Source organism: Sciurus vulgaris, assembly GCF_902686455.1.
Source record: "Sciurus vulgaris genome assembly, chromosome: 5".
NCBI classification, from domain to species: domain Eukaryota; kingdom Metazoa; phylum Chordata; class Mammalia; order Rodentia; family Sciuridae; genus Sciurus; species Sciurus vulgaris.
This window is the reverse complement of record NC_136465.1, coordinates 78,173,022-78,199,200: the sequence shown is the minus strand read 5'-3', so window position 1 is coordinate 78,199,200 and position 26,179 is coordinate 78,173,022. Positions and strand designations below refer to the sequence as shown.

The 26,179-nt window shown below is 35.0% G+C and overlaps 2 protein-coding genes across 3 annotated transcripts in view; one reads left to right on the top strand and one right to left on the bottom strand.

Annotated features, from left to right (window-relative positions):
* Positions 1 to 1,961: 1,961 nt before the first annotated feature.
* Positions 1,962 to 10,234, bottom strand: CLEC1B (C-type lectin domain family 1 member B). Its single transcript, XM_079143178.1, has 6 exons — positions 9,769 to 10,234; positions 8,961 to 9,059; positions 7,844 to 7,969; positions 7,535 to 7,686; positions 5,903 to 6,009; positions 1,962 to 3,594 (listed from the first exon to the last, which is right to left on the bottom strand). Exons 1-6 carry the CDS (start codon positions 9,830 to 9,832, stop codon positions 3,450 to 3,452), a joined length of 693 nt encoding a protein of 230 aa, XP_078999304.1. The 5' UTR covers positions 9,833 to 10,234; the 3' UTR covers positions 1,962 to 3,449.
* CLEC12B (C-type lectin domain family 12 member B) overlaps positions 6,030 to 26,179 on the top strand; it is a 28,991-nt gene continuing 8,841 nt past the window's right edge. Inside the window, exons 1-4 of one of the 2 annotated variants that reach the window (XM_079143163.1) lie at positions 6,030 to 6,783; positions 12,917 to 12,951; positions 23,089 to 23,140; positions 24,981 to 25,079. In XM_079143163.1, coding sequence (XP_078999289.1) covers positions 6,753 to 6,783; positions 12,917 to 12,951; positions 23,089 to 23,140; positions 24,981 to 25,079 — 217 coding nt within the window. In that variant the 5' untranslated portion in view covers positions 6,030 to 6,752. Of the gene's footprint in view, positions 6,784 to 12,916; positions 12,952 to 22,957; positions 23,141 to 24,980; positions 25,080 to 26,179 lie in introns of those variants that run through there. The other variant, XM_079143162.1, reaches the window with a different exon arrangement.

Sequence of the window (26,179 nt, the reverse complement as noted above, 5' to 3'; positions counted from 1 at the left end):
GAGACCTGGAATTCTGGCACTTTGTGTGACATTGGAGTGCTCTACTTCTACCTACTGGAAAGGAAAATAGAAGGTGGTAGATTCACACTTAACCTTTTTGGAAGCCAAAACCTCGAATTAAAATGTATCACAACCACATCTACCAATGGCATATCCACATTTGGATATAAAGGTTAATTTTGCAAAATGTAATTTTTGCCTGGGTGGCAAACTTTCAATAGTAACTTCACTCTAGAAGGGAGGCATGAATTATTTAGAGTAAAGATGGCCATTTGTGGAGCATCCTGTGACTGCAGCATTGGTATTGAGAAATTCATTCCTTTAATCATTATTCATTTTTCAGCCACTTGTTATTATGGCCAAAGGTCATGTCTCTCCAATAATCTGAAAAGTTGCTCTGTTCTTTCTGTTTCATTGTCTCGCTGGATCAGTTGTTGCTCTCATAGCAGTCAGGGTCCCAGAAGCAAATAGCACACTTAAGGGATCATGTAAGGGAATTCACTAGAAGGACTAAAGTTTTGGAAAAGGTCAAGAGAAGCAAAGCAAGGTAGTGAGATATGCACTGGGAAACTGTTATCATCCCTAGGCCTATGGAAGGTGTTTACTGGATCTGCCCCACCAGGGCCACAAACTAACACATAGAACAAACTACCCGTGCTAAACTAAGTCCCTGAAGAGAGAGGGTCAGTGGAAACAATATTCTACTTTTAATCTTTGCCAGTGCCTTCCATTGGCTGAAGTAACTGGAAACCAGAGGCCAAGTTTGTCTAGATAATGTATTCATTTTTTGAATTCAGCTTCCCAAGACACAAGAAGGGGCTGAGAAGATCTCTAGGGACAAATGAAAAATATCCAGTACATTCTCTAAACATTTCATATGATGTTCCTGTTACCTGAGATTCTAATCTGAAAAAAAAGTGACTTAACCACATGTAACCTTTAAATGGTACAAGTTCTATTTAGAGGAGAAAAAGAGGAAGAATCCATAATCATACCAAATGTGAATTGACACTAATGACACGAACGAAAGTTCTATTTCATTTCCAGTTTCTCCTCAGATTTCATTAGCACTAAAAATCAGGTTCAGAAAGACCTGATTTTCTCAAATACAGTATATTAGTTAATAAATTTCTTTAGGAGGGCCAGTGGTTTCCTCCAGTAAAAGATTAATATACTCCACAGATTATATTTGATTATTTTAATCATATTTCCTGTACTTTGCTGTTCATTGTTTATTGCACTATTTTAAAGGGCTTTCACATGAATTCTTTTGATTCTTACAATAACTCCATGAAATGGGTACTACTATTAGTATAGTGTAGCTTAATTGTAAATTGAAGCACAGCAAAATCAAATTTTCTGAAATTCACTTAGTAAGTTCCACATTTAGTTTAATATTTGACACTAAGTGGCCTGATCATAGCATAAGTTTTATTAATGTCTGTGTTATTCTGATTTCATGTATAAGATGCTTTAGCTGTACCAGAAAAAAAGAATCTTTGTAGGCATATTTTAATTGGTTTACATCTTTTATTTGTGTTTTAGCTATAAAGTAATCTTGGTTGGTAGACAGCATTTCTTCTAAATATGAATGTTCTATATATGCAAATATTGCTTTTCCATGTTGGAAATCAGAAACAGTAAAATTCAGAGATATGTCAGATTTGGGAGCACTTTTTTGAATTATTATTTTCAATTTACATCTCTAAATAAATAATTAAAAACCATGAGATGTTCAAGTCACAAACCCCAGCTCAAAAACAAAACAAAGCAAAGAAGCAACAGCACCAAAAAAAGGAGAAAAGTAAAATAAGGAAGAAAGAAAAGAAAATAATGACCTCCTTCTCCCAAATCCAAGATCTCTAGACACTTGACACAAGATCTCTGACACAAGCAGAATCTGGAGAATTTGTTATATTTTTCTTCAGCTTCCTACACCTTCTTGTTTATTGATGGTAAGATAAAGATTTAAGAATGCTTGGGAGTTGTGAATGAAGCTATAAAAATAACCCATATTTATTGAGTAAGTATTACATGCTGAAAACCCTGACCACTACTTTGTATCATTATACTAACTGATCTATCTGCACAATTGCCTTCTGGATAAGGAAATAACATTGAACCCATTTCATAGATGAGAATATTGAGTTGTAAAGAGACTAAATTACTTACCCAAAGCCACATAAGCTCTAAAGAAATGTTTTTTTTTTTTTTTGAAATGTATTAAAGACTACCTGTATCAGGATCATGTGGAGGTGCTTGTTAAAAACAGGCTCTGTCTCCTTAGCCTTCAAACTGAGAACATCAGTATTTGTGATGGAATATCATGTTTTAACAAACACCTTAGTTGATGGAGAATCATGTTCATAAATTGTTAGAGAAAGGAAACTGTGGGAAAGAAAGGCAATTTTTACTTGTTATCCTGTTAAAAGGTACCTGACCACATACTCCATAAATACTTCCTGAGTTATTCAGCAAAAGCCAAACATAGACCTCTTGGGGTGGGGGGGGGGGGAACAAAAAAACAACTAGATAAAACTCTTTCACATGTTTCTTCTGCTTTCTAATCTCTGGGCCTTGTTAAGAGGCATTTACTCATTTTACAAACCCATGAGGTCAACTTTCTTTTCTTTGTTTTGCACAGAGAATTTCTGCATTGAGTCTGATCAGAAGTGGACTTAAAATAATAATGATATTTGTACACTGTTTTACTGATTGAGATGTTTTCTAAAGAACTGTCTCAAATAATGCAAAACACATAGTTTTTGGTTTCCTGTGAACTCTGTTAAGCAAAGACTAACACTTCCCTCTTCACTGTATTTGGTGCTGATCATAGAACAGTGAACAGGGAAGGCAGTCTCTGCTTAATAGAGTTTCTGGTATATTTAATACTCTTAAGTTTATCTTAGGTTGTAGAATGGTGAAGTATAATAGTTGGGTAATAGTCATCTCATTTTAAATATGAGAAAATGGAAGTTAAGGAGGTTGTATGACTTGTTCATGGCTATACTTCAGTTAAGGGACCACATCATCTAAATTTTCTCCTTATTCCATATTTAGTATTATTTCTATAACCTTATGCTGTATTTCTTAGATATTTTGCACAGCTTACATCAATTAAGCACTAATTTTTCTTCTCCAAATTTTGATTTAATATGTGTGTATCTGAAGATGCAGTGAATCATAGTATGATCAGATAATTAGCAATGGAATACAAGAAGAGAAAATTAATGGAAAATAGAGCAGCTGAAAAGTAAAAGATCAACTCACATGTTGGCTTCTGGATGTGCAAAGAAGGGACTAGGCAAGTGGTGTTGGAAGTAAAAATAACATAAAATTACTCCAAGAGGAAGAAAAGGAGAAATGAGCAATTTTGTGGCAATATTTTCTTCATCCAGATCCTTTATTATACAACCATCACTTGTCTGATATCTGTCTATCATTTTGTATTAAAGCAGTTGTTCCACCTTTGCCAAGCCAGCCTTCCTCTCACACATTAAATAATGTCTGTCCTTACAGAAGGTAGGGCGGATTTTCCCATTGTGAAAATAAGCACAATTCATGTTTTCTCTTCTATCTCCAGAAAGATCAAGCCTGTGAATAAAAAAAGATAGAGTGCATACCTTTGAAAACTGAATAAACAATCAACAGCCAAACTCTGGGTGTAGAACACTGTCGCACAAACTGGAGATTATGGGAAAAATGTAAAAACAACAACAGCAGCAGCAGCAGCAGCAGCAGCAACAAAGCCCCCAACATTCTCACCATTGAGAAACTTCAAGTCTGCTTGCGAATACATGGTATGTACATTTGGAAAGCCCAACAGAAATGTAATATAGTATAAAAATCAATAAGCAGTGAACACTAAGTACGGGGCCGTCCAGAGAAAAGGAAGGATATGGTTCTGACATGATGAGCAAAGGCATTCCTTATATGATTAGTACTGAAGGCAGACTAGGATTCAGATAAGCAGATAGGGGATGGGAGAACCTATAGAGAAAGCTGCACAAGATGGGACCGAGCTCAAGGAAAAGACAGTTGATTGGATATTTTTGAACTGAGGACTTAGTTATTGAGTAGTAGATTGATGACAGCATGCTGCATTGTATTTGCCCTTTAACTTGTCTATACCCCTTGCTAGATTGCTTATGATGAGGGAATGAGGAATATATATTTACTAGTTTATTTGTCAAATATCTGTGAACGTGTCAAGTGTCAGAGTCATTCAAAGTACTGAGGACAGAGTGGAAAATAGAGACAAAGACCCTCTTTTCACTTGGGGATCTTATGTGACAGCAGTGCAATACTGGTAAGGAACCCACAAATAGACAATAAAATTTGACAGTGACAATAATTATGAAGATACACAACAGTGAAGGTATGATGAACTGTGTGGAAGTGGGTTGGAGGGGGACTAACTTAGTTCAGGTAATTAGAATTGATCTCACAGAACAAGCAATGTTTAAACAGAGAGTCAATTCAAAAAGGGGAGCAAAACCTGGAGTTGTGGAGGAAAAGCATTCTAGAAGAAAAACCAGCAGATACAAAAGCCTACAGTCACTCCCCTAAAGAAATTAAACTAACAAAACAAACAGATCAAAAACAAAACTGAGTTTGACTTGTGGGAAGAATAGAGAGAATACTACTTTGCCTATAATATTGTGACTGAGGCAGCCAGTGATACAGACCAAGGTCTACAAGAGGTTTGTTGTAGTTATGATGTCCTGGGTTCCTTCCCAAAGTAAAGACTTAATAAATATTTGTTAAATGTTTAATTAATAATTTAAATAATGATCAAATTGTATAAGATTTTGTTATCAGTTTAAATTTTAATTGGAGAGAGGTTCTGTGATTTTCATATATAGGTTGAACAAAATATGTTAAAATTAGAAATTGGAGAGCCATGTTAAATAACTCATCTCTCAATGCAATTGGGCCATTTGCCTGGATTGTTTGTGGAAGGATGGAGCCTCATTACATGAACATTAGAATTGCCTTGTGACCTACAGTGGACCTGATTTCTTGGAGGCTCCTAGGGTACAGAGTAGGCAAAATGACACTGAGAAGTCAAGAGACTTTTCATTAAGTTAATAACTGTCAACCATAAAATAATAAGGATAATTATTTGGGTCTAAAAATGTGTGAAGACAATCAGGTCAAATTTAACACACACACACACACACACACACACACACACACACACACACAATGTTCCAAAGGTAAAATTGGACACAGAAATAAATGGGGAAAATGTTTTAGTCAACTTTTTTGCTGCTGTGACTAAACATCCCAACCAGAGTAATTTTAGAGGAGGGAAGGTTTATTTAAGGGCTCAAGGTTTCAGAGATCTTAATCCATAGAAGGCCAGCTGCATTCCTCAGGGTTCGAGGTCAGGCTGAACATCAGGGTGGCAGAGTGTGGTAGAGGGAACCAGCTTACATTGTGATCAAGAAGCAGAGAGAGAGTCCACCCACCAGATACAAACATATACCCAAAGCCACACCCTACCACTTCAGTTACCCCTCAGTTAATCCTTATCAGAGGATTAAATCACTGATTGGGTTAAGACTCTGGCAACCCGATCATTTCTCCTCTGAACTGTCTTACACTGTCTTACATGTGAGCTTTTGGGGGACACCTCACATCAAAACCATAACAGGAAAATAATGAGAATATTGATGCAGATAAAAAAGAATGGAAGGGAAGGAAAAATAGAATTGTCTTTTTGTCAGTGTTCTCTGGTTAAGAGTAATTAGGGTATCAATGACTCAGCTACTGCTTAGAAAACTCATAGTAGGGTACAGACAGATCTCAATTTTTAGTAACCTGTACTTAAGAGGAAATGGGATCCCAGAATGAATGTTTCTAGTAGTGCCTTCTGTTCAGGTGTCCAGTGACTTACATATTTTTGGAGAGAACAGAACCATCTTCCCACATCCAGGCCTTGTTAGAATTCTGACGGGATAAGCCAACCCAACGAATTAAAACGGTCCGGGCTTTGATGTATTCCTATTATAAATATAAATAAATATAAAATGCTCAGAATATCTCCACAACTCTTCATAATGACAAAGACAAAGCTTCATAATAAGACCTTGCACAAAATATTAGATTATATGTGTATGTTAGTATGAATGGATTCTACTTAGCATTTAGAATTGTACCAAGTCAAGTTGTTTCAGAATATTAAAAAGCTTGTAGGACATAGGAAAAACTGGACACTGAATGGTTGATGTTCCAGTCTTCCTATATTTATATAATCTATGGTTATATTTCCCATCAATTGAAGATTAGAGTTCCAAATGGACTAGGAAATATGATTCAAATAGGAAGAATGGCAAACAACTAGAGGAGGAATACAAAAAGAAATGCATTGTTGATGAGATTTTTAGTCCTTTGATTTAAACTCTATTTGCTTTGGTTTTATTGCTTATCGTACATAAAGAATGTTGTTTTAGTTGACTGGGAAAATAAAACGTTTACGACATCTTCCTGAAAGGGATTTATAAATTACATTCATCAAACCTTTCCTGATTTACTTTTTTCTACTTAATAATGATTACTATCATCCTATATACTGAATTTATTTGTTTTATTCACTTCCTATCATTCCAACTAGAATACATGCTCCTAGGGATTTTTTGTCTCTTTTTTTTAAATGCATGGGTCAAGGTCCTGGAACAGTTTCAATATACATTTATTGAACCAGTGAATGAATGGGCTGTCAATCAAAGGAATAAAATTACAAGGAGATGCATACTCTCATGCCTTCCAGAATAACAGGTGGGAATTCATTCTTGGGAAAAAATAATTTGAATTTCTTGACAGATATGTGACTCAGAGTGACATTTCATGGAGATATTGTGTAAATGTCACTTCTTACTGCTTATTCTAGAAAGTCTGAGCCATCTACCAACTTTCTGCTAATTCCTGGTCTTTTCTTTAAAATATATCCACATTATGTGCTTCACTGTAGGTCCTGATGGCTAATTCCACCTCTAGTTCAGCATTTCTTTTTTTCTCACAAATTATATTATTTCTTTTATTAATAAATCTTCACCCTGGCATCACCCTAGAGTAATAAGATTCAGGATACATATGTCTCCAATTGATCTCTTTTGAAGTTGAGATTTGGGGGCATTCTCCTATTTTGCATGAATGAAAGATAAAGTTTATAACTAAATAAACGTTATTCTCTGTGAGTCTGAGCTTACAGAAAGAGTAAGTAGATGGTGCAGCTTGTTAGAGTAACAGGGAACACTAGTGATGGGGAATATCCCTGACTGACTTTTCTTGTTAGGTCCACCATGCACTTTAGTTCTCAGAAAGGTATAAGTCAGTTTTACTGACCAACTATAGTGATTCTGAGGAACATGACTAGATTGAATACTTGAGCTCTGTAATTTTTACTGATCTTGACAAGTTTCTTAGAGTATTACAGACATAAGAAGATGTTAAAAAGAAAGAAACAGGTTAAATATTACAGTTTTTTCCCTTTAAGCTTCCAACATGTTTAACATAGGAATCGTCTTACCAAAATATTCTGGTTGGCAATCTTCACTAGAGTTGCATTCATGTCCATGCAGTACTGTTTACTCTCTTCCCATGTCAAGTTGTGCCTGAAGAATCCATAGCAGCTATTTCCGTAATACCTCCATTTTGTGTCACAGGGGCTGCATTTGTGGTCTGAAGGAGAAACCAAGTGTAGGGAACCTTATCATTCTAAATGCCACTCACATTTTCCCCATGTTTGGTTTTCACTGACTGCAAAATTCCCTTCAGTTACCATCACAGAAATGTTCTAGGAGTTGAAGAGAGGAAGAGGTTACCAAATCATACTTACAGAAACTGCCCTTTTGCTTTTGTTCTAATTGTTTTATTAAATCTTGGCAGAAGCTCTTTGCTAATTGCTGTAGAGTTCCTGAGAGACTTTCTTTCTCAGCTTGTAGGTACTTTTGCTGTGTGACAGCTAGGTATAAAAATTAGATAAATCATAATTTGTAGTCAGGATCATAAAGGTGATTGCAATGATCTTCCATTAGTTTTCACTTCTACAGAATGGCCAGTATGTGACGAGATTATTGGATATGCATGAATATATGAAAAAAGATGAGTAAAGGAGAATATAAAGAAAAAAGTAAGAAATATGTAAAAGACACTTAAGTGCTATCCAGAAGAATAAGTGAGTTATTTGAAGGAGATAATCACAAAGAAGAAGATTCCATGATCAAATAATATGCCAAGGCAATCATTTAACATTTCCTTGAATACAAATTTCAGAGTGGACATTATAGAGATGAGTGACCTCAGTTATTGTCTGTTCATCATGTAATACCAAAATATTAACTCATTTAAGGATGCATATTGGTTTCTTATTATACTTAAAATAACTGCAGTGTTCACATAGATAAAATATGATGAATAAAAACATCTAAAATAACTTATAAAAATAAATACACAAACAAGTAATGACTATACAACCTACAATATGACATTGTAGGGCCATTCAATTTCCAGGAAAAGAAAGCCAATATTTCAGTAAATGAAATAGGAAGGAAGATATTTCAGGAAGAGGGAATAGATCAAACAAAATTTCAGACAGGGAGAATTCAGATTTATTTATGAAATTAAGAAAACTCTGGGTTGGCTGGGTCTTAGGATATTTATGTATTAGGTAAGTGGGAAGTTTCAAAAGATAGTTTGGATCCACACTAACAAAGATCTTAAGGACCAGTGTTAAATTCTGAAAGTGGTTACAATTAATGAAAGAATTAAAAGTGATTTTAATCAGAAATAAAGGTCAAAGTTCTCCTTCATTTGAAATATATTGGTAGCTGTGTATAGGCTGATTGGAGTGCGACAACTGGAAAATACTGACAAGAAACTGAGCAGCATAGACCAGGAGGACTCTCAGGTATTGCCTTCCTCAGATCAAATCTTTGGCAAAATTCAATACTTACACATAATCCCCAAAGCTGCCAGCCCAACAACCATCCCCACGGACAAGATCAGCAGAACCAAAGCCATCACACGCCACCAAGAAGAAGAAGCAGGGTCAACTGTAGACAAACAATGAAGACTTCAGGGAGCAGATGATCCTTCCACCCGCCACCTGCCTTCTCAGGATTTTCCAGTCTCATCAAGGGCCAAGGCAGAACTTGCCTTTGTTCCCGTGGTGATCATGGATAATATGCACAAGTCACTCCACACCACACATCCATCTGCATTCCCAGTGGATTCTCTCTTTCGAAGCTAAAACATCTGGCTGTTAAGATCTCATGTAATTTGTCTTTTTTGGTACATGTGCCACCAACATAAATAGTTACTTTAATAAGCAACAACTGTAGAAACAGATCCATTTACGAACATTCAGAAAATGGAATTTTCAAACATTACATTTCTTTATCTCCTTGGTTTCTGTGCCTTCCAGTAAATTCTAGAAACCTTAAAATCATGATCCTTACTTGTATCTTTGCAGTTTATATTCTAAATATGTGCATATGAGCCTTTGTAGACATTATTCCAATACTTCAGAGAATGAACATTCAAGAAAAGATATAAAAGTCATTTGTTTACAATAAAAAAGCCTCTACTTCATGTACAGAGAAACAAGTTGTACCCCATTTGTTTACAATAAAAAAAATAAAAAGAAAAGATTTTTTTTTAATCAAAAGTAAAACTATACATGCTATCACTAGTAGCAAAAGAGAATAGTATTGACCTGTTTCACTAATTAATATCCAGGTGGATGTCTGTCTACATTCTTACCTGAGGAGAGAGGTGGCTGTCTAGATTTAATATTTAAAGTGATGTAGCCATCTTCATCCTGCATGGTTTCCCCTTGACTGAAGTGAGCTTAGAGTTCAATGACTTTGCAAAATGCAGTGTTCCCTTCTTAAAATCGCAGAGTCTGCCAGTGTGTGATCCTTCTCTCCCTGGTCGGATAGAACCATGTGAGTTGGGACACATGGTTTTTGTTTTGGTTTGGTTTGTTTTCCAGGAAACCCTTTCATGGCTGTTCTGAGATACATGGACCTTGAACATAAAAACACAAAAATAATAACAACTGTGGTAAAGGAGTAGATGTGGTATTTGTTTCCTGTTTCCTTATCTTCAACCCCAAATGACGAGATATTCCATCATGTGTATTCTTTCAAAGAACAAAAGTTAATGCTTCATTTTAGCCTTAGGAAACCTTAAATCATATTGCTTAAATGAACCAATTTTTGATGAAAATTCATAGGTAAAAATATATATAGTATATATATAAATACTATATAGTATATATAGTATTTATATATATACTATATATATAGCAGATATATAGTCTATCCTATTATGAGAAGCAAATCTAATATTATTTGAATTGATATGGAGCTAAATTAGATGTTCATAGCCTTATGTTGGAAGGAAGCCTTATTAATTATGACCTAGAATTCATCTAAATTCTTGAATCTTTTATAAATAGATCTTTCAAAAATTTGAGGAATCTGTAGGCTTCATATTACTTAGATTTAGGAATGGAAGGAAAACAACAAAGTGAAATAATACAGAGTTAGTGACTTGATGTAATTCCCTTCACTAATTTTCATACTTCAAATTTAATTTCCTGGAATGAAAATAATCTGAATTCAATGACATCATTTCATTTCTATCATGGTAGTGCTTTTAGATAGTGCACATTTGGGAAAGTAAATGTCCTTTACATCACAATATAATACGCATTCTACACAATAACTTCATAGATAGACTTTTAAATGATTGTTTAGCTTACAGTGAAAGTAGTTATAAGAACAAATGTACAAAGCTGGCTGATATATTGTAGGAATATTCTTGAGAATGTAGTCTGTTTTGCCATTAGGATAACTCTTACATAATTTTATAGTAGATAGTTTTGTTAAACTCCACTGTCAATAAAGTGTCCATTTAGAGTTGACTAGTAGGCATTTATATTATAAATGATCCTATTTGTATTTTTCTCCTTAGCTGATAGAATCTTTGACTTTATTTTTTAGTACAATAATGATATGGGATCTTGTGGCAGGTATTTTGGTTGCTAACATTGTCTTTGATATATCTTACTATCCACTCCGAAATCTTTACCAATTCACTCAAAATACTCATACTTTAAAATTTCTCTTCCTATACATCTCAAATTATTTTGAGAACAATGAATGGCAAATATGAATGGCATTGCCTTATTTTGGATTGGTATAATCCAATAATTTCACCATCCTTCATAAAAAAATCTCATTTACTTCAAATAACTGTGAAATTTGATAACAGTACTATAAATCAAATTTCCGATATCCCCAACCCAGTGAGTTTCTTAGTTAAAATATTCAATGATTTTCAACCATAAGTAGGATAAGTTCAGACTGTTATCTCACCCTTCATCTACAGCAGTTTCTGTTTATGTAACTTTTGTTTCAGCCTAAAATGGCTCTTCCTCTTCCTGACAGTGCCTGGTGAGCCAGGACTCCCAGCAAAACCTAAGAAGAGCTGGACCCTTCTGGCTTCCTCTGCCCACGTACGCTAATGCACCAAAACTCAAAGCTGCTTTTGTTTCACTTCTTCTTCTTCTTTTTTAATCTAAATCTCCTTTTATACTCTTTCTCTTGTTGCCTTACTTTAGTGCTTTTTCTTAATTATGTATACAAATATTAAAAAAATAATTAAATAAATAATTGTGAAGAGAAAAAAATGGGAACAGAGGTTATACTTCAAAGGATACTTTTTAAGTAAGGTTTTGCATTGTTCTCTTAGTAACCAAATAGGTAGCTTCTGAAAATTTAATCATTTAATTTAATCAAATATATAACTGTGACATCAGAGGATGTTTGGAAACATTTTAAATTGTTGGACACATGTTTTTCTTCATTAATGTAAGCCTTAAGAAGGAATTAAACATAACAATTGTTTGTTGAAGTTTCTTATTTTCTGAGTCTCGGGCAATTGGTTTAATTGTGAAAGTGACTCATTTATTCTTGGGAACCACCAGGACTGTATCAGTCTTACCTCTTACTTCTTGATCCATTAGTGTATGAAACTACTATATATTTAGCATTAGAAGAAGGTATATGTGAAATAGGTTAGCACTAAGCCCCAGGTTATAACATTTCTTTTTTTATTTTTCCCTTTTTCATTGTAATTTGTTGGTTTTTTTTTTTTTTTTTAACCTTGATAATTCTAGCTGTGGTCTGAGGGTCTTCTGTCGAGAAGCACAGAGCATGGTTAACAGAGAATTGCAAGGTCAGAAAAGTCTCTGATAACATTTTGTCTTAATTTTGCTCTACCCTGCCACATTTCCTATAAATACAAGCTGAGTTACTCAGCAAAAATTAAGCAGAGACATGCAGGAAAAAGAGAGATATAACAATAATTTCTTCTTCCTTTTACAAGTCCAGAGGCTTTGGTAGATATCTCTTAACCATCCTACAAAGTCTCTTCTTAGTATATCTTATTTCCAGTTGAATATTTATCTCTTCTCTATTCTCTTTGTTCAGGAAACTCTGCCTCAAAAAAAAAAAAAATAGTGTTCTTTATTCCAAATTTCCAGATGAGTATTGAATTTGGAAGAATATTTCTTATCTATTTAGTAATATAGAGATTGAGGCACTTTAGCATGAATTATCCTTTTTATTTTAAATAAAATGTTTAATTAATATCAATTAGATTACTGATGCTGAAAATGGTGCTTAATAGTCATGGAACAAGTCATGATACTGGATCTTAGGGAGTACGGTTTTAGAATTTATATATGTAATCTTTATTTTTTAACCTTTGGAACATCTTCCCCCACCCCAATATACACCAGCTCATAATCTTTTACCTCTTTTCTATAACACTATCATAACCACACAGTAATCTTAAGTATTTAAGTCTTTTTCTTTTTTTTTTTTTTTTTTTTTTTTAGTGCTATGGATTGAACTCCTGGCATGTGCATGCCAGGTAAGTACTTCCCCACTGACTTACATCCCCAACTCACATATTTAAATTTTTTAATCCCTGGAATAATATATTTTATGACTCTAAATTAGTAACTGACATTCAATTACCACCCAATAAATATTTTTTAAAAGACACTGGGTCACAATAAGGAGATATTGGTATGATAACAAGGTGAAACAGTTGAATGGATAGCATTGTGGATAGGACTGATCAATACTCAAGGATGGCTAGTGGATGTGGAAAAGAGAAAGTCAAGAAAATTATGTTGATTACTATGGGAATTATTACATTGTCTCTAAACTGAAAGAAAAAGGAGCATTTTGCCATTGGCGATCTCTTTCTATAGGCTTTTTCATGTACACTCCTTTTAAGTTGAAGTTTGGGGTCCCCTTATCAGTGATGCCCTGTTCCCTCTTTCAGCCCTCTGCATTATATTTTTTTTGTGTGTGAGTACTGGGAATTGAATCTAGGGGGGCTCTACCACTGAGCTACATCCCCAGCCCTTTTTATTTTTATTCTGAGAGAGCACTTGTCTAAGTTCCCAAGTGACCTTGAACTTGTGATCCTCCTACATCAGTCTCATAAGTAGCTGGAATTAGAGTCCTACACCACCAAGTCTGGCTCTGAATTAAAATTGTTGGTTTGCCTTTGATTTGCCAACTTTGTACATATGTATTAAACTATCTTTAAATGATTAATTATTTTAAATGGTTATCTTTAAGATATTTTACTTACATATGTAAGCAAAAAGTTAAATGACAATCAAATGGAATAAAATGAATACAAGGAAAGGTAAAGATTGCATAAGAATAAAAAGGAGAGGGGAATATTTATCAGGCAAGGAAAAGAACTGAATAAAAAAGTTGGAAGTTTGAGTAAGTATGGAGTAATTGAGGAAAAGCATATCTGAATTGAGAATTTGTATCACGGTATATTGAGATATAAAACATGGCATTTTGCCATGAAAATTACAATAAAACTTATATGGCAGGGATAATTGGTCAATTATTTGAACATGAATTCATTCATCACTGTGGCTGTCTCAGGCACTGCTGTTTTCGGAGGATCAAGTGGTCACTGAAACATAATTTGTGCTCTCAGTGGAGGGTAAGGAGCACAGATTGTAAAAAAGTAAAGAAAACAGCAAGATAAAGTGACATCATGCTGAGTGCTATGCTATGAAGGAAACACAATTGATCTAATAGAGCTTGGCTGGTCAGGCTGTGGGTAGACCCTGCTCGGGCTACTTGGAGGGTTCATTGGAGCTTTGCCAAAAGAGCTTGGGCAATTGCACATGTTTCTTCCATTTTAAAAGTCACACAGAATAAACCAAACTTTCTTCGGCTATAATAATGTGATAGATGCTTCTAGAAGCAAAGTGTACATATTAAACAATTACCTTCATGGTAGGTACTTATGTAAACTTGACTAATAAGAAAAATAAACACAGAGGATAAGCAACTTGCCTTAAGTCACAGAGCAAGTGTTGATTAGGATTTGAATCAATTAGCACTTTCATAGCCCTTTACTTGAATCAGGATATCTTTTCCTAATTGGTGAAGACACATTTCCAAATAAATTCCATCCTGTGTTTATTCTCTGTCTCCTTCTTGTGGCTACTTTTTTTTTTTTCCTTTCTGCTTTTAGTTTATCTTTGTTTCCTTTGGGTATTAACATCTCTGCCTTTCATTTTTCCCAATCCCTTTTCATAAATACTTGGGAATTAATTTCTATTCTAGCTATTTTCTGGGTACTAAGCAATGTAGGCCGCTCCTTTTTTTTTTTTAAATATTGTTCTCTGAAATAGGCATAACACGTGAGAATGGGAGGACTGTTGAAGAACAGAGTGAGAATACAACTTTCCATGGTATAAACTCAGTATTTTTAATGTATTCTGAATCGTACTACTTCTATATTTCACACCTGTGTTTGTTCTGTTCTTCAGTGAACAGTAATCTGATGGATTTAATTCATGTGAAAGCATTAAAAAACAGAAAAAGTGAAAGGTGATTCTAAGCTTTTTTTTTTTTTCTTTTTTTTTATTATTTTTACAAATGGGATACATGTTGTTTCTCTGTACATGGCGTAAAGGCATACCATTTGTGTAATCATAAATTTACATAGAGTAATGTTGTTTGATTCATTCTGTTATTTTTTCCCTTCCCCCCACCCCTCCCACCCCTCTTTACCCTCTATACAGTACTTCCTTCCTCCATACTTGCCCCCCTCCCTAACCCTAACTCTAACCCTAACACTAACCCTTCCCTCCCCCCCATTATGTGTCATCCTCCACTTATTAACGATATCATTCGTCCTTTGGCTTTTTGAGATTGGCTTATCTCACTTAGCATGATTTCCTACAATTTCATCCATTTGCCTGCAAATGCCATAATTTTATCATTCTTTATGGCTGAGTAATATTCCATTGTATATATATATACCACAGTTTCTTTATCCACTCATCAATTGAAGGGCATCGAGGTTGGTTCCACAGTCTGGCTATTGTGAATTGAGCAGCTATGAACATTGATGTGGCTGTATCTCTGTAGTATGCTGATTTTAAGTCCTTTGGGTATAGGCCAAGGAGTGGGATAGCTGGGTCAAATGGAGGGTCCATTCCAAGTTTTCTAAGGAATCTCCACACTGCTTTCCAGAGTGGCTGCACTAATTTGCAGCCCCACCAGCAATGCATGAGTGTACCTTTCTCCCCACATCCTCGCCAACACCTGTTGTTGCTCGTATTCTTGATAATCGCCATACTAATTGGGGTGAGATGGAATCTTAGGTGGTTTTGATTTGCATTTCTCTTATTACTAGAGATGTTGAACATTTTTCCATATGTTTGTTGATTGCTTGTAGATCTTCTTCTGTGAAGTGTCTATTCATTTCCTTAGCCCATTTGTCGACTGGATTATTTGAATTCTTGGAGTAGAGTTTTTTGAGTCCTTTATAGATTCTGGAGATTAGTGCTCTATCTGAAGTATGATTGGCAAAGATATTCTCCCACTCTGTAGGCTCTTTCTTCGCATTGCTGATAGTTTCCTTTGCTGAGAGAAAGCTTTTTAGTTTGAATCTATCCCAGTGGTTGATTCTAGCTTTTATTTCTTGTGCTATGGGAGTCCTGTTAAGGAAGTCTGATCCTAGACCAACAAGGTGAAGATTTGGACCTACTTTTTCTTCTATAAGATGCAGGGTCTCTGGTCTGATTCTGAGGTCCTTAATCCATTTTGAGTTTACTTTCGTGCATGGTGAGAGATATGGGTTTAGTTTCATTCTGTTGCATATGGATTTCCAATTCTCCCAGCACCATTTGTTGAAGAGGCTATCTTTTCTCCATTGCATATTTTTGGCACCTTTGTCTAGTATGAGAAAATTGTATTTATTTGGGTTTGTGTCCGTGTGCTCTATTCTGTACCATTGATCTACCTTTCTATTTTGGTACCAATACCATGCCGTTTTTGTTACTATTGCTTTGTAGTAGAGTTGAAGATCTGGTATTGCAATACCCCCTGTTTCACTCTTCCTGCTAAGGATTGCTTTAGCTATTCTGGGTTTCTTATTCTTCCAGATGAATTTCATAATTGCTTGCTCTATTTCTGTAAGGTGATTCTAAGCTTTTGACTGAGGGACTGCAAGCATGGAGTTCTCATTTACTGAGATGGAAACATGTATTGGGAAAGGTCATTCATTTCTGATGTGCTAAACTTGAAATTCTATACAATATCTAAGCAGATATGCAAAGAATCTAGAGAGACATGTGGTTCTAAAGAGCAAATACAGACTTGGAGATATACATTTGGATATCATTACGGTATGGCTATTGCCTCATGCCATGCATCTAGATGAGCTCATCTAGGTGAGCATAACCACGTGTTGGTACACAATATTTTGAAATCAGTTAAGGAATAATCAGTGAATCTAAAAAGGGAAATAAGAAACTGGTGTCCTGGGGTATAAAGTCATTTAGATAAGACAGCATTTTAAGAAAAAGCACACAAAATCAAAGCAATAATCAATAAATGGGATGGATTCAAACTAAAAAGCTTTTTCTCAGCAAAGGATACAATCAATAATGTGAAAAGAGAGCCTACATAGTAGGAGAAAATCTTTTCCACATGCACTTCAGATAGAGCACTAATCTCCAAAGTATATAAAGAACTTACAAAACTTTATACCAAAATACAAAGAACCCAATCAATAAATGAACCAAGGAACTGGACAAACATTTTACAGAAGAAGATATACAGGCAATAAATAAATATATAAAAAAGTCTTCTAAGATTTCATCTTATTCCAATTAGAATGACTATTATCAAGAACACAAACAATAATAGATGTTGACATGGATGTGGGAAAAAAATGCACACTTTTTCATTGCTGGTAGAGTTGCAAATTGTTGCAGCCACTCTGGAAGCAGTGTGGAGATTTCTCAGAAAACTTAAAATGGACTCACCTTTTGACCCAGTTATCCCACTCCTTGGTTTATACCCAAAGGACTTAAAATTAGTACTACAGAAATGTAGCCACATTAATGTTTATAGCAGCTCAATTCAAAATAGCTAGATTGTAGAACCAACTAGATGCCCTTCAACAGATGAATGGATAAAGAAACTGTGGAATGGAATATTATTCAGTCATCAAGAAGAATAATATGATGGCATTTGCAGATAAATGGATGGAATTGGAGAATATCATGCTAAGTGAAATAAGCCAATCCCAAAACACCAAAGGCCGAATGTTTTCCCTGATAAGTGGGTGATGATATATAATGGGGATGGCAGGGTGAGGGGGTGAGAGAAGAATGGAGGAACTTTAGATTACATAGAGGGAAATGAGAGGGAGGAGGGGGTGGGGGTATGGAAAATGATGGAATGAAACAGACATTATTACCCTATGTACGTGTATGATTACATGAATGGTATGAATCTACATTGTGCACAACTGCAGAAACTACAAGTTGTACCCCTTTTATGTACAATGAATCAAAATGCAGTCTGTAAAAATAAAATAAATAAATAAGTAAATAAAAAGAAAAGGGAATAATTGTTATGTCAAATACTGCTTACAGGGTAAGATAACTCCCAAGAAATACCCTTTGGGTATTAATAGGGGGATTAATCATGACTTTAACAGGAAAGTTTTTCAGAAATGCTGAGGAGGAAAGGCCAGATTGGAATGGGTTCAGGAAAAGTAGGAAGAGAAAGCAGGACCAGTATTGTTGTTAAGAGCAAGAGAAATGGGGTGATAGTGTGTGTTGGGGGAGGATATGCGAGAAGTTTTTGTTGTTGTTGTTGTTTTGCTTGTTTTTAAAATGGCAGATATTTTATTATATATGTACATTAAGATGAGCGAAGCAGCAGAAATGAAGAAAAAATTGGAAAAATCAATGATGCCAGAGAGAAAAAGATAGAGAATTACAAATTCAAATAGGCAGATGGGATGGATTTTAAAATACAGTTGGAGATGGATGGTAAATAAGAGGTGGTGCAGCTTAACCATTGTTGGAGAAGGGATAATGCCTTACACACAGGCATAAGATGATTTTTGTGTATTTGGTTGGCAGAACAGAGGAAACCCTCTTCTAATTATTATTATTTTTTAAACAGGTCATCAGTTGCATTTGAGGAAAGATAAAAGAGAGTTGATAATTGAGAAAGAAAGATAATTTGTGAATAATCTTCTAGCAGGTTAGCAGAAAAAAGAGTTAGGAAATTATATTTCAAAAATATAAAATAAGACCAGTTACCAATATGGTCACATTCACCACTTTCAAGCAAGTGTGGTGAGACAGGGTTGAACTGAATGGGGCTGCACTGTCCATATGCTTAGGATGAATGAAGAGATAAGTAAGGAAGTGGTAGCTGTATGTAAGGAAATGATTATTACAGCTGACCCTGATGTGGTCTAAGTCAGGTTAAACAGGCACTGAGTCATGAGGGAGTGATGACAATGAAAAGGTTATATTCTATATATATATAATGAGTATATGTACATCAGTGGATTTGACATCCCAGGGGGCATTAAAAGAGTATGGACTGTCTAGAAGGAGTGGGCTGGGAAACAGGAGTTGGAGGTCAGAGAGTCGAATACCTGAAATTGAGATAATGGAGAAGGAGTTCATATGGGAAATAAAATTTTCTAGATTCAATGCAGCTCTGTCCAGTAGGACCTTCTTAATGATTGAGATGTAATATATCTGTGCTGTATTATTTCATAATTAGTTAGCCACTTGTGGTTACTGAGCACTCAACGTATGACTAATGTGACTAGGAAAAATAATTTTAATTTTTTAAAAAATTGGTAAATTTAAATTTCAATAGTCATATGTGCCTAGTGATTATAGTATTGGACAGTGTAGATCTAAAGTATAATCAACTTGTGGGTAGTTGATTTGTGTGTATGGATGAGGTGATTGGAGGTAAGTCCAAGAACTAAAACCTAGGGTATTGAATTACCACTTACATGGATATTAAAATCACTTATGATCGTGAGAGGACTAAAGGTGAGCAGGAGATATAAAATGGTTGGAAAAATATAAGGGGATAAGAAAGACTGTCCTAGCATATAGATGATTAAATTAAGATGATTTTTTTGAGAATGTGACTGATGAAATGAGCTGCAGAGATGCATAAAAAAACATATACAGTAATTTCCAAAATAATAAAATCATAAACTAATAATATATTATTTAACCTTTTAGTATCACAATAGTAGAAATGGTGTAGGAGGTACGACCCATTTTATTTTCCTTTTAGAAATAATCAGGAGTCAGGTGAGATTATTCATCACTGTTTTATTCAAGCATCATTTCCTGTACCTTAGCAGGAGATTGCATACATTCTCAGGGAAATTTAAGGTTCATGAAAGAATCAGGAAAATGAGAACAAAACTCAGTTTGCAAAATTTGGTGAAAATGGTTGACCAGAGCAGAGATAGACAAACAACTTTCATTTCTTATTTTTATAATCACCTACTTGATTTAACTTTTTCTCATGTTAATTCTCTGCCTTTATTTAATTTACCTAGAATGGTAAATAAGAGGATAGATTCATTACTAATTTCCACATTTTTTGACAGTGAAGTACAGTTGATGTACAATTCAGAGCCTCCAAACACTTTTTGATTCAACTCTCCATCAGTTAAAAACACAACAATTAAAAAAAATTGAACATGAGTAAGGTATGTAAGTACATTCATGTCTTTAGAGGTCATGTGCAAATGTTCCTGGAGAATGTTCCCGCATCTCTTTCCCATCTTGGTAACTGTTGCAACTCATTCTGGAGGTGATTGAGATCATCTTCACAGAGATGTGGACCTTGGGACGTCTTGGATTACACCCAAACTATCTGAAAATACAAAACCAATGCCGAATTCTCCCCGAAGCATAGCTATGTAATCTTCTCCTGCCGGATCAAAGGAAAACTTTAGAGGAGATACCCTTGCTCTTGTATAGCTCCTAAATATTTTCTGGGGTTTTGTAATTAGTTTCTTATTTATGCTGTGACAAATTATCACAAACTTAGCCACTTAAACAGCACAAGTTTTTGATCTTACAGCTTTGTAGGTTAAAGTCTGACATAGGTATCACTGGACTAAAATCAGGACTGTTGGTAGGGATGAGTTCCTTTCTGAAGGCTGTGTGGGAGAATGTTTCCTTCCCTTTCCATCTTCTAGCTCAGATTCCTTGGTTCCTAGCTCTCTGCCTTCATTATCACTCAAAGATGTTGTATCTCTCTAACTCTTTGTTGTTCCATGACTCTGACCACCTAAGGAGCTTCTCCAATTTTAGGGACTTATGTAATCAAGTTAGGTACACTCAGGTAATTCAGGGTAATTTCTTCATCTTCAAAGTCCGTGACCTTAATCACATCTGCAATGATTGTTTTGCCATTGGAACTATCATATTTAGAGGGTCTGGGGATGAAACCATGGACATCCTTAGGGGCTCTTATTCTACCTATCATAGATTTTTAACAACAATTTATTTTCTTATATATGTTGGTAAATTTTTATGAAAAATTATGGAGGGATTAGAAATAGATGCAGTCCTTCAGAAAGACCCCTGTGAGTCTTACAACTGTTGTGACTCAATGACCCAAGGCATGTCCAATGTGCTATCTTTTTTTTGCCTTCTTCCAAATTATAATCACAATATTTCCTATAAAACTTATCAACTCATTATCATTCATGTCATGTTGTTGAAATTTTTAGTATTGCAGTACAAATTCTTGTGGATGGTGTTTACTTTTGTTTTACTGGAAACATGCTTTTCAGCCTTTTTAGGCCTAAGAAATAGAACATAGAAGTAGGTTATTTTGATCTTTTTCCATTCTTCTTCTGTCTGTCCTACACACTTTTCTCTATCCTTCTGGCTTTCCACTCTCTCTAGCGCACACCCTTTCTTTTCCTTTCTCTTTTCCTCTCATTTTCTCTCTTACCCTGCAGGGAGACACTGTTTGCTTAATAAATTCCCTTATGTGATTTAAAAAAAAAGAAGAAGAAGAAGTAGGTTATTTTATCAAGTATTTTTAAATGAAATGTAGATAAATTGTAGCTAAAGAGGCTTCAAGGTCAAAAACATTCTAGACACCTCCCATAGTAAATGTTCCATGTGGGTATCCACTTATTCTAGCAATATTTAAGGTTGTGTGTGCCCCAGACTCCATCTTCTGATATTTCAAATCCAAAAGACAAAAAGTATTTTATAAGAGTTTTAGCTGTAGACCACCCTTGTGCTGAAAAGACATCATACTAAATGAAATAAGCAAGACTCAGAAAGTCCAAAATCAAATCTTTTCTCCCACATTTGGAAGTGAGAGAAAAATAAGGGGGTATGGGGGCAGAAACAAAGGAGATCAAGGGTAGAGGAAGGAGATTAACAGGGAGGGAGGAGGGATGGGACAAGGGAGGAACCATGGAAAGAAATGGACCAAATTTTCCAATGTACATATATGAATATACCACAGTGAATTCTACCTTTATGTATATCTAGAAAACACCAATAAAAAAGCAATAAAAAAAGGGGAAATGGAAGAAAGAAAAGGGGAGGACTGAGGACTGAAATAGAGCAAATTATATCCCATGCATGTATTAACTGTGTCAAAATGAACCTCACTATTATATGTAACTATAATGCACTAAAAAAATTAAGAAAATACAATAGAACAAAATAAAAATAAAAATACCTTAGTGTGCCAGTCTATCTTTCCAGAACCTGCCTACTTTTTTCACTCTGCTGAAACTTCAGGTAGTTATTTAAACAATATTGCTCTAGAGTATTGGTAACCTGCAGGAAGATTATTCTAAGATTATACTGTTAAAGATCTTAATCATTCCATAAGGAAGAATTCATACTCAATTTTATGAATATGAAATCCATATTTCATTCATATCCAATTTTAATAGCGATTAATTTCATATACATAATATATGTTATACATAATTAACACATTCATCATACAGGTTAATGAGTTGCACTGTGACATTTGTATACATGTATATGTTGAACCTTGATCATGTTCACCAATAGCTATTAATTGCTTCTCCATGTCCCATTTTCCCCATTACCGGCAACATCTCTCTCTCCCTCTCTCCCTCTCTCTGTCTCTTTCTCCCATGTGCATACACACGCACAACACATTTGGATTACTTATAACAATAGACAAGCATGCATGTGACACAGCTCTTCTGGTTTAGTATTTGTACATCTTATTGACATGTTGTATAGTCTCTATACAGGATGAGCTAACCTTAGACACTTGAAAATAAGTAAGACAACTTGGCTGTTTTTTCAAATATTCGGAGCAGACTAAGGATAAAACCACCATTCCTGCTCTGCCTCCAGGCACCCCCTTTTGGCTTCCCAGAAAAGAACAATGGTGCTACAGTTTGCCATCTGTAACATTTCAGTGTCTAAGGAGAATATTTGATTTCTCTCAATTTCACAGAAGAGAAACTGTTATTCTGTTCTAATAAAGGGACAGTAGGGTCAGTTGGGTGTCTATGTAAAAGATTTTAGCTTGGAAAAGAACACCCTGTTACAGACCTGAAGATATTGAAACATTAGTTACATAATTTATGGTACTGTTTTCTTCTGCAATGTCCGACGAAGTGACTTATGCGACACTTACATTTCAGGATTCTTCTGGAGCAAGAAATAACCAAGATGGAAATAACCTGAGGAAAAGAGGTAGGAGTTTAAGATAAATCAAGCTGAGACCTTGGAAATGACAGGTGTGATATGCTTTGAGGTACTGGCTTTGCTACTGATACCAAGACAAAGCGGGCAGTGGCATCTTCAAGGTGCAGTCATGGAATCGATTAGTGGAGTGAGTGTTCCTAAGGTCAAAGAGAAAATATGTGCCTTTAGGAACCTGCTTCAGATTGTGTGAAATCTGTATGTTAAGAAGCTGTACCTCCTCCTGAAACGTTTTTGTTGGATGTGTCAGATGGAGATTGGAAACTGAGATGTTTCTATTTTATGAATGTCCTTGATGTTTATACTTTACAAGGTTGTGGGAGGAATATTCTTTTATAAGTCAGACTGGGGGCTTCTAAAACAGAGGACATGGCATTTTTCTCTTACATGGTGTAAATAACGAAAGGGAAAAATTAGAGGATGGGCAGATCAGACATGGGCAAGAGTTAGTTTCTCATTTATAAGTATTTTTTAAATCACAGTAGTTGAAATCCCAAGTTTAATTAGTAATGCTGCATCATTAATAGAAATATTTATATAGTGTTATATATGCATTGCCATATTTTTATTGAGATATAAAGTAAACAAAATGATTTTACTGGTTTCAGAGGTGAGGAAACTGAGATTGAAATAAATTAAGCATTTTAACTAAGTTCATACAACTGCTATGGGGGAAGCCCAGTTTCAGTTCTGGTCTTCAGTTTATTCCCTTGTAACCACTGAAGGAAATGAAAGTTTCTGATTAATATATAAGATAATGTCCCTATTCCTTAACTTCAGAAGGTCTGCTCACAGTTCAGGCTGTTGTCTTTAGTCATCTGAATCATATGAACTACTTTAGACTTAGTTTTAGTTTATGAATATGTGTGCATGTGTGTATATTTGATTTGAGGGGAGGATATTCAAAAAAGATGTTTAGAATGGGCTTTACATGTGCCATATAGAGCCGATTATGATTTCAGCTTCCTCTTTCCCTTTCTTTCTTTCTTTCTTTCTTTCTTTTCTTTTCTTTTCTTTTCTTTTCTTTCTTTCTTTCTTTCTTTCTTTCTTTCTTTCTTTCTTTCTTTCTTTCTTTCTTTCTTTCTTTTCTCTAACGCTTGAGGGAAAAGGAGGTCTGGATATGGTGCATGAGATAGTGCACCTGGAGACTGTATCAATCTATCAAAAACATTGGGCTTGACATATTAGGACCTGAATCAAAGAGAAGGTGAGAGAAATAGGAGAACATTTTCATTAAAAATTAAAGATGAGATGCTGATGTTTGAAGAATTAGATACTGACTTCCTGGCCTATTCTGCTGTTTGTAGTTTAAAATGTACATTATTTCTTTCAGTATTAATTCATTATTTACTGGGTGATAAATAGCATGGAAAATATATAAATGTTAATTTTTTAGTAGATAAAATTTACTTTTAAAAGTAAAATTCACTTTTATAAGAAGTATAGAATAATCTGCCTTTTGGAGATTTGTAGTTGTCATGGAGAAAATAGGTCTCTCCTATTGGCAGTATCAGTCCAGGGCAAGTTTTCATAGATGCTATTTGTGAAATCAGCAAACTTGAAGATGAAAGGTAGGTTATGATATAAAACAAAAAAAACTAAAAATTAGAAGGCATTTACTTTTGAAGGAAAAGTCGTGGTGAAGCAATGAAAGAGAACTGGTGATGGGCCCTTATTAGGCTTCATAGTAGACATTTTCTGAATAGTGTCATTGAATGAGCAAAAGAGAAGTTTTAGTACCTGGAAGCTTCCTAAGTGGGAAGAATAAAGAACCCAAAGTGTAAAAGCCACACAGCAGTTCTACTTGCTCACTCCTCTGTTGACTTTGCAGGGCCTCCAGCTCCATCCCCTGTATGGCGTCAGGCTGCCCACGGTCTGCTAACTCTTTGCCTAATGTTGTTGATTGGGTTGGTGACCTTGGGGATCATGTGTAAGTATATTTGCATTAAACACAAGAAAAGTGATTAAATATAATTTGTAAACTATGTAAATTCACTTTATATCCTGAATCCTTTAGTGGTTTTGCCATCACACATTTGTCCCATTCTCCATGTTGTCAAAATAGATCATTTGGGGACATACTTTAATATGGAAGTTCTGTCCCAACTCATCATTTTCTCTTGACAAACAAAATAGCCTTTTATTTTTATAGTTATTGGTTAGAGCAAGGGGCCTTTGTTTCCAGACACACATCCACTTACTCTCCCAGTGGAAACAAAAGGGAGTCAGGGAATTGTGTTTAAGAAAGTCAGGCTGTTTCATTTACCTTGAAGACTTAGCAGAAGACTAGCTCACACTGCTCACCCAAGACCTTCCTCGTGTAGAGAAAACGTCTAAGCAGCAGAACAAGCACAGAGGGAGTGCCCTGGTATACCACACCCAGCAGACAGAATTGAACCATCTCTGCGTAACTGTAGGAGCTTCACTCCCCAGAGCCATACCCAAAAAGAATATTTTCTTGATTCTGACCCAGTATTGTAAATATCTTAGAAAGTGGGAGTTACTCTTATTGTCCATTGAAGAATAAACAAAGGACTAATAAACAAAGTGGGAAAACATCCCAAGAATATGTATTTAATAGAATGTTGTTAAGTATGTGGAATAAAGAGTAATGATTTGGTACAGCGTTGAGTTTCAGGGGATTTGAAGTAAAAAACCTATTATGTGTTGAATGATACATCTCTATTATTTTAATTTCTTTGTATATATGTAAGATCTCATGGATAATTAGGATTTAGACACATCTATCTGGACATACAAATGGAGGTTAATTACGTAGCTTGCTCTTTTGTAAAGAAATATGTTCTAGCAAAGATAACATATTCAGTTGCTCAACATTGTGAGAATTAGAAGCTAATCTTCTGCAATGATATATTCTTTGAAAATAAATGAACTTTCTATGGTACATGTTCATTTATTTATCGTAGAAGTGTGGTTAGTATGCTATACTTCGTGATATCCCTTGTCTCAAGGAATTTCGTTTCTGTAAAAAATATAATTCTATCCAACAACTCCAATTAGAAAAAAATA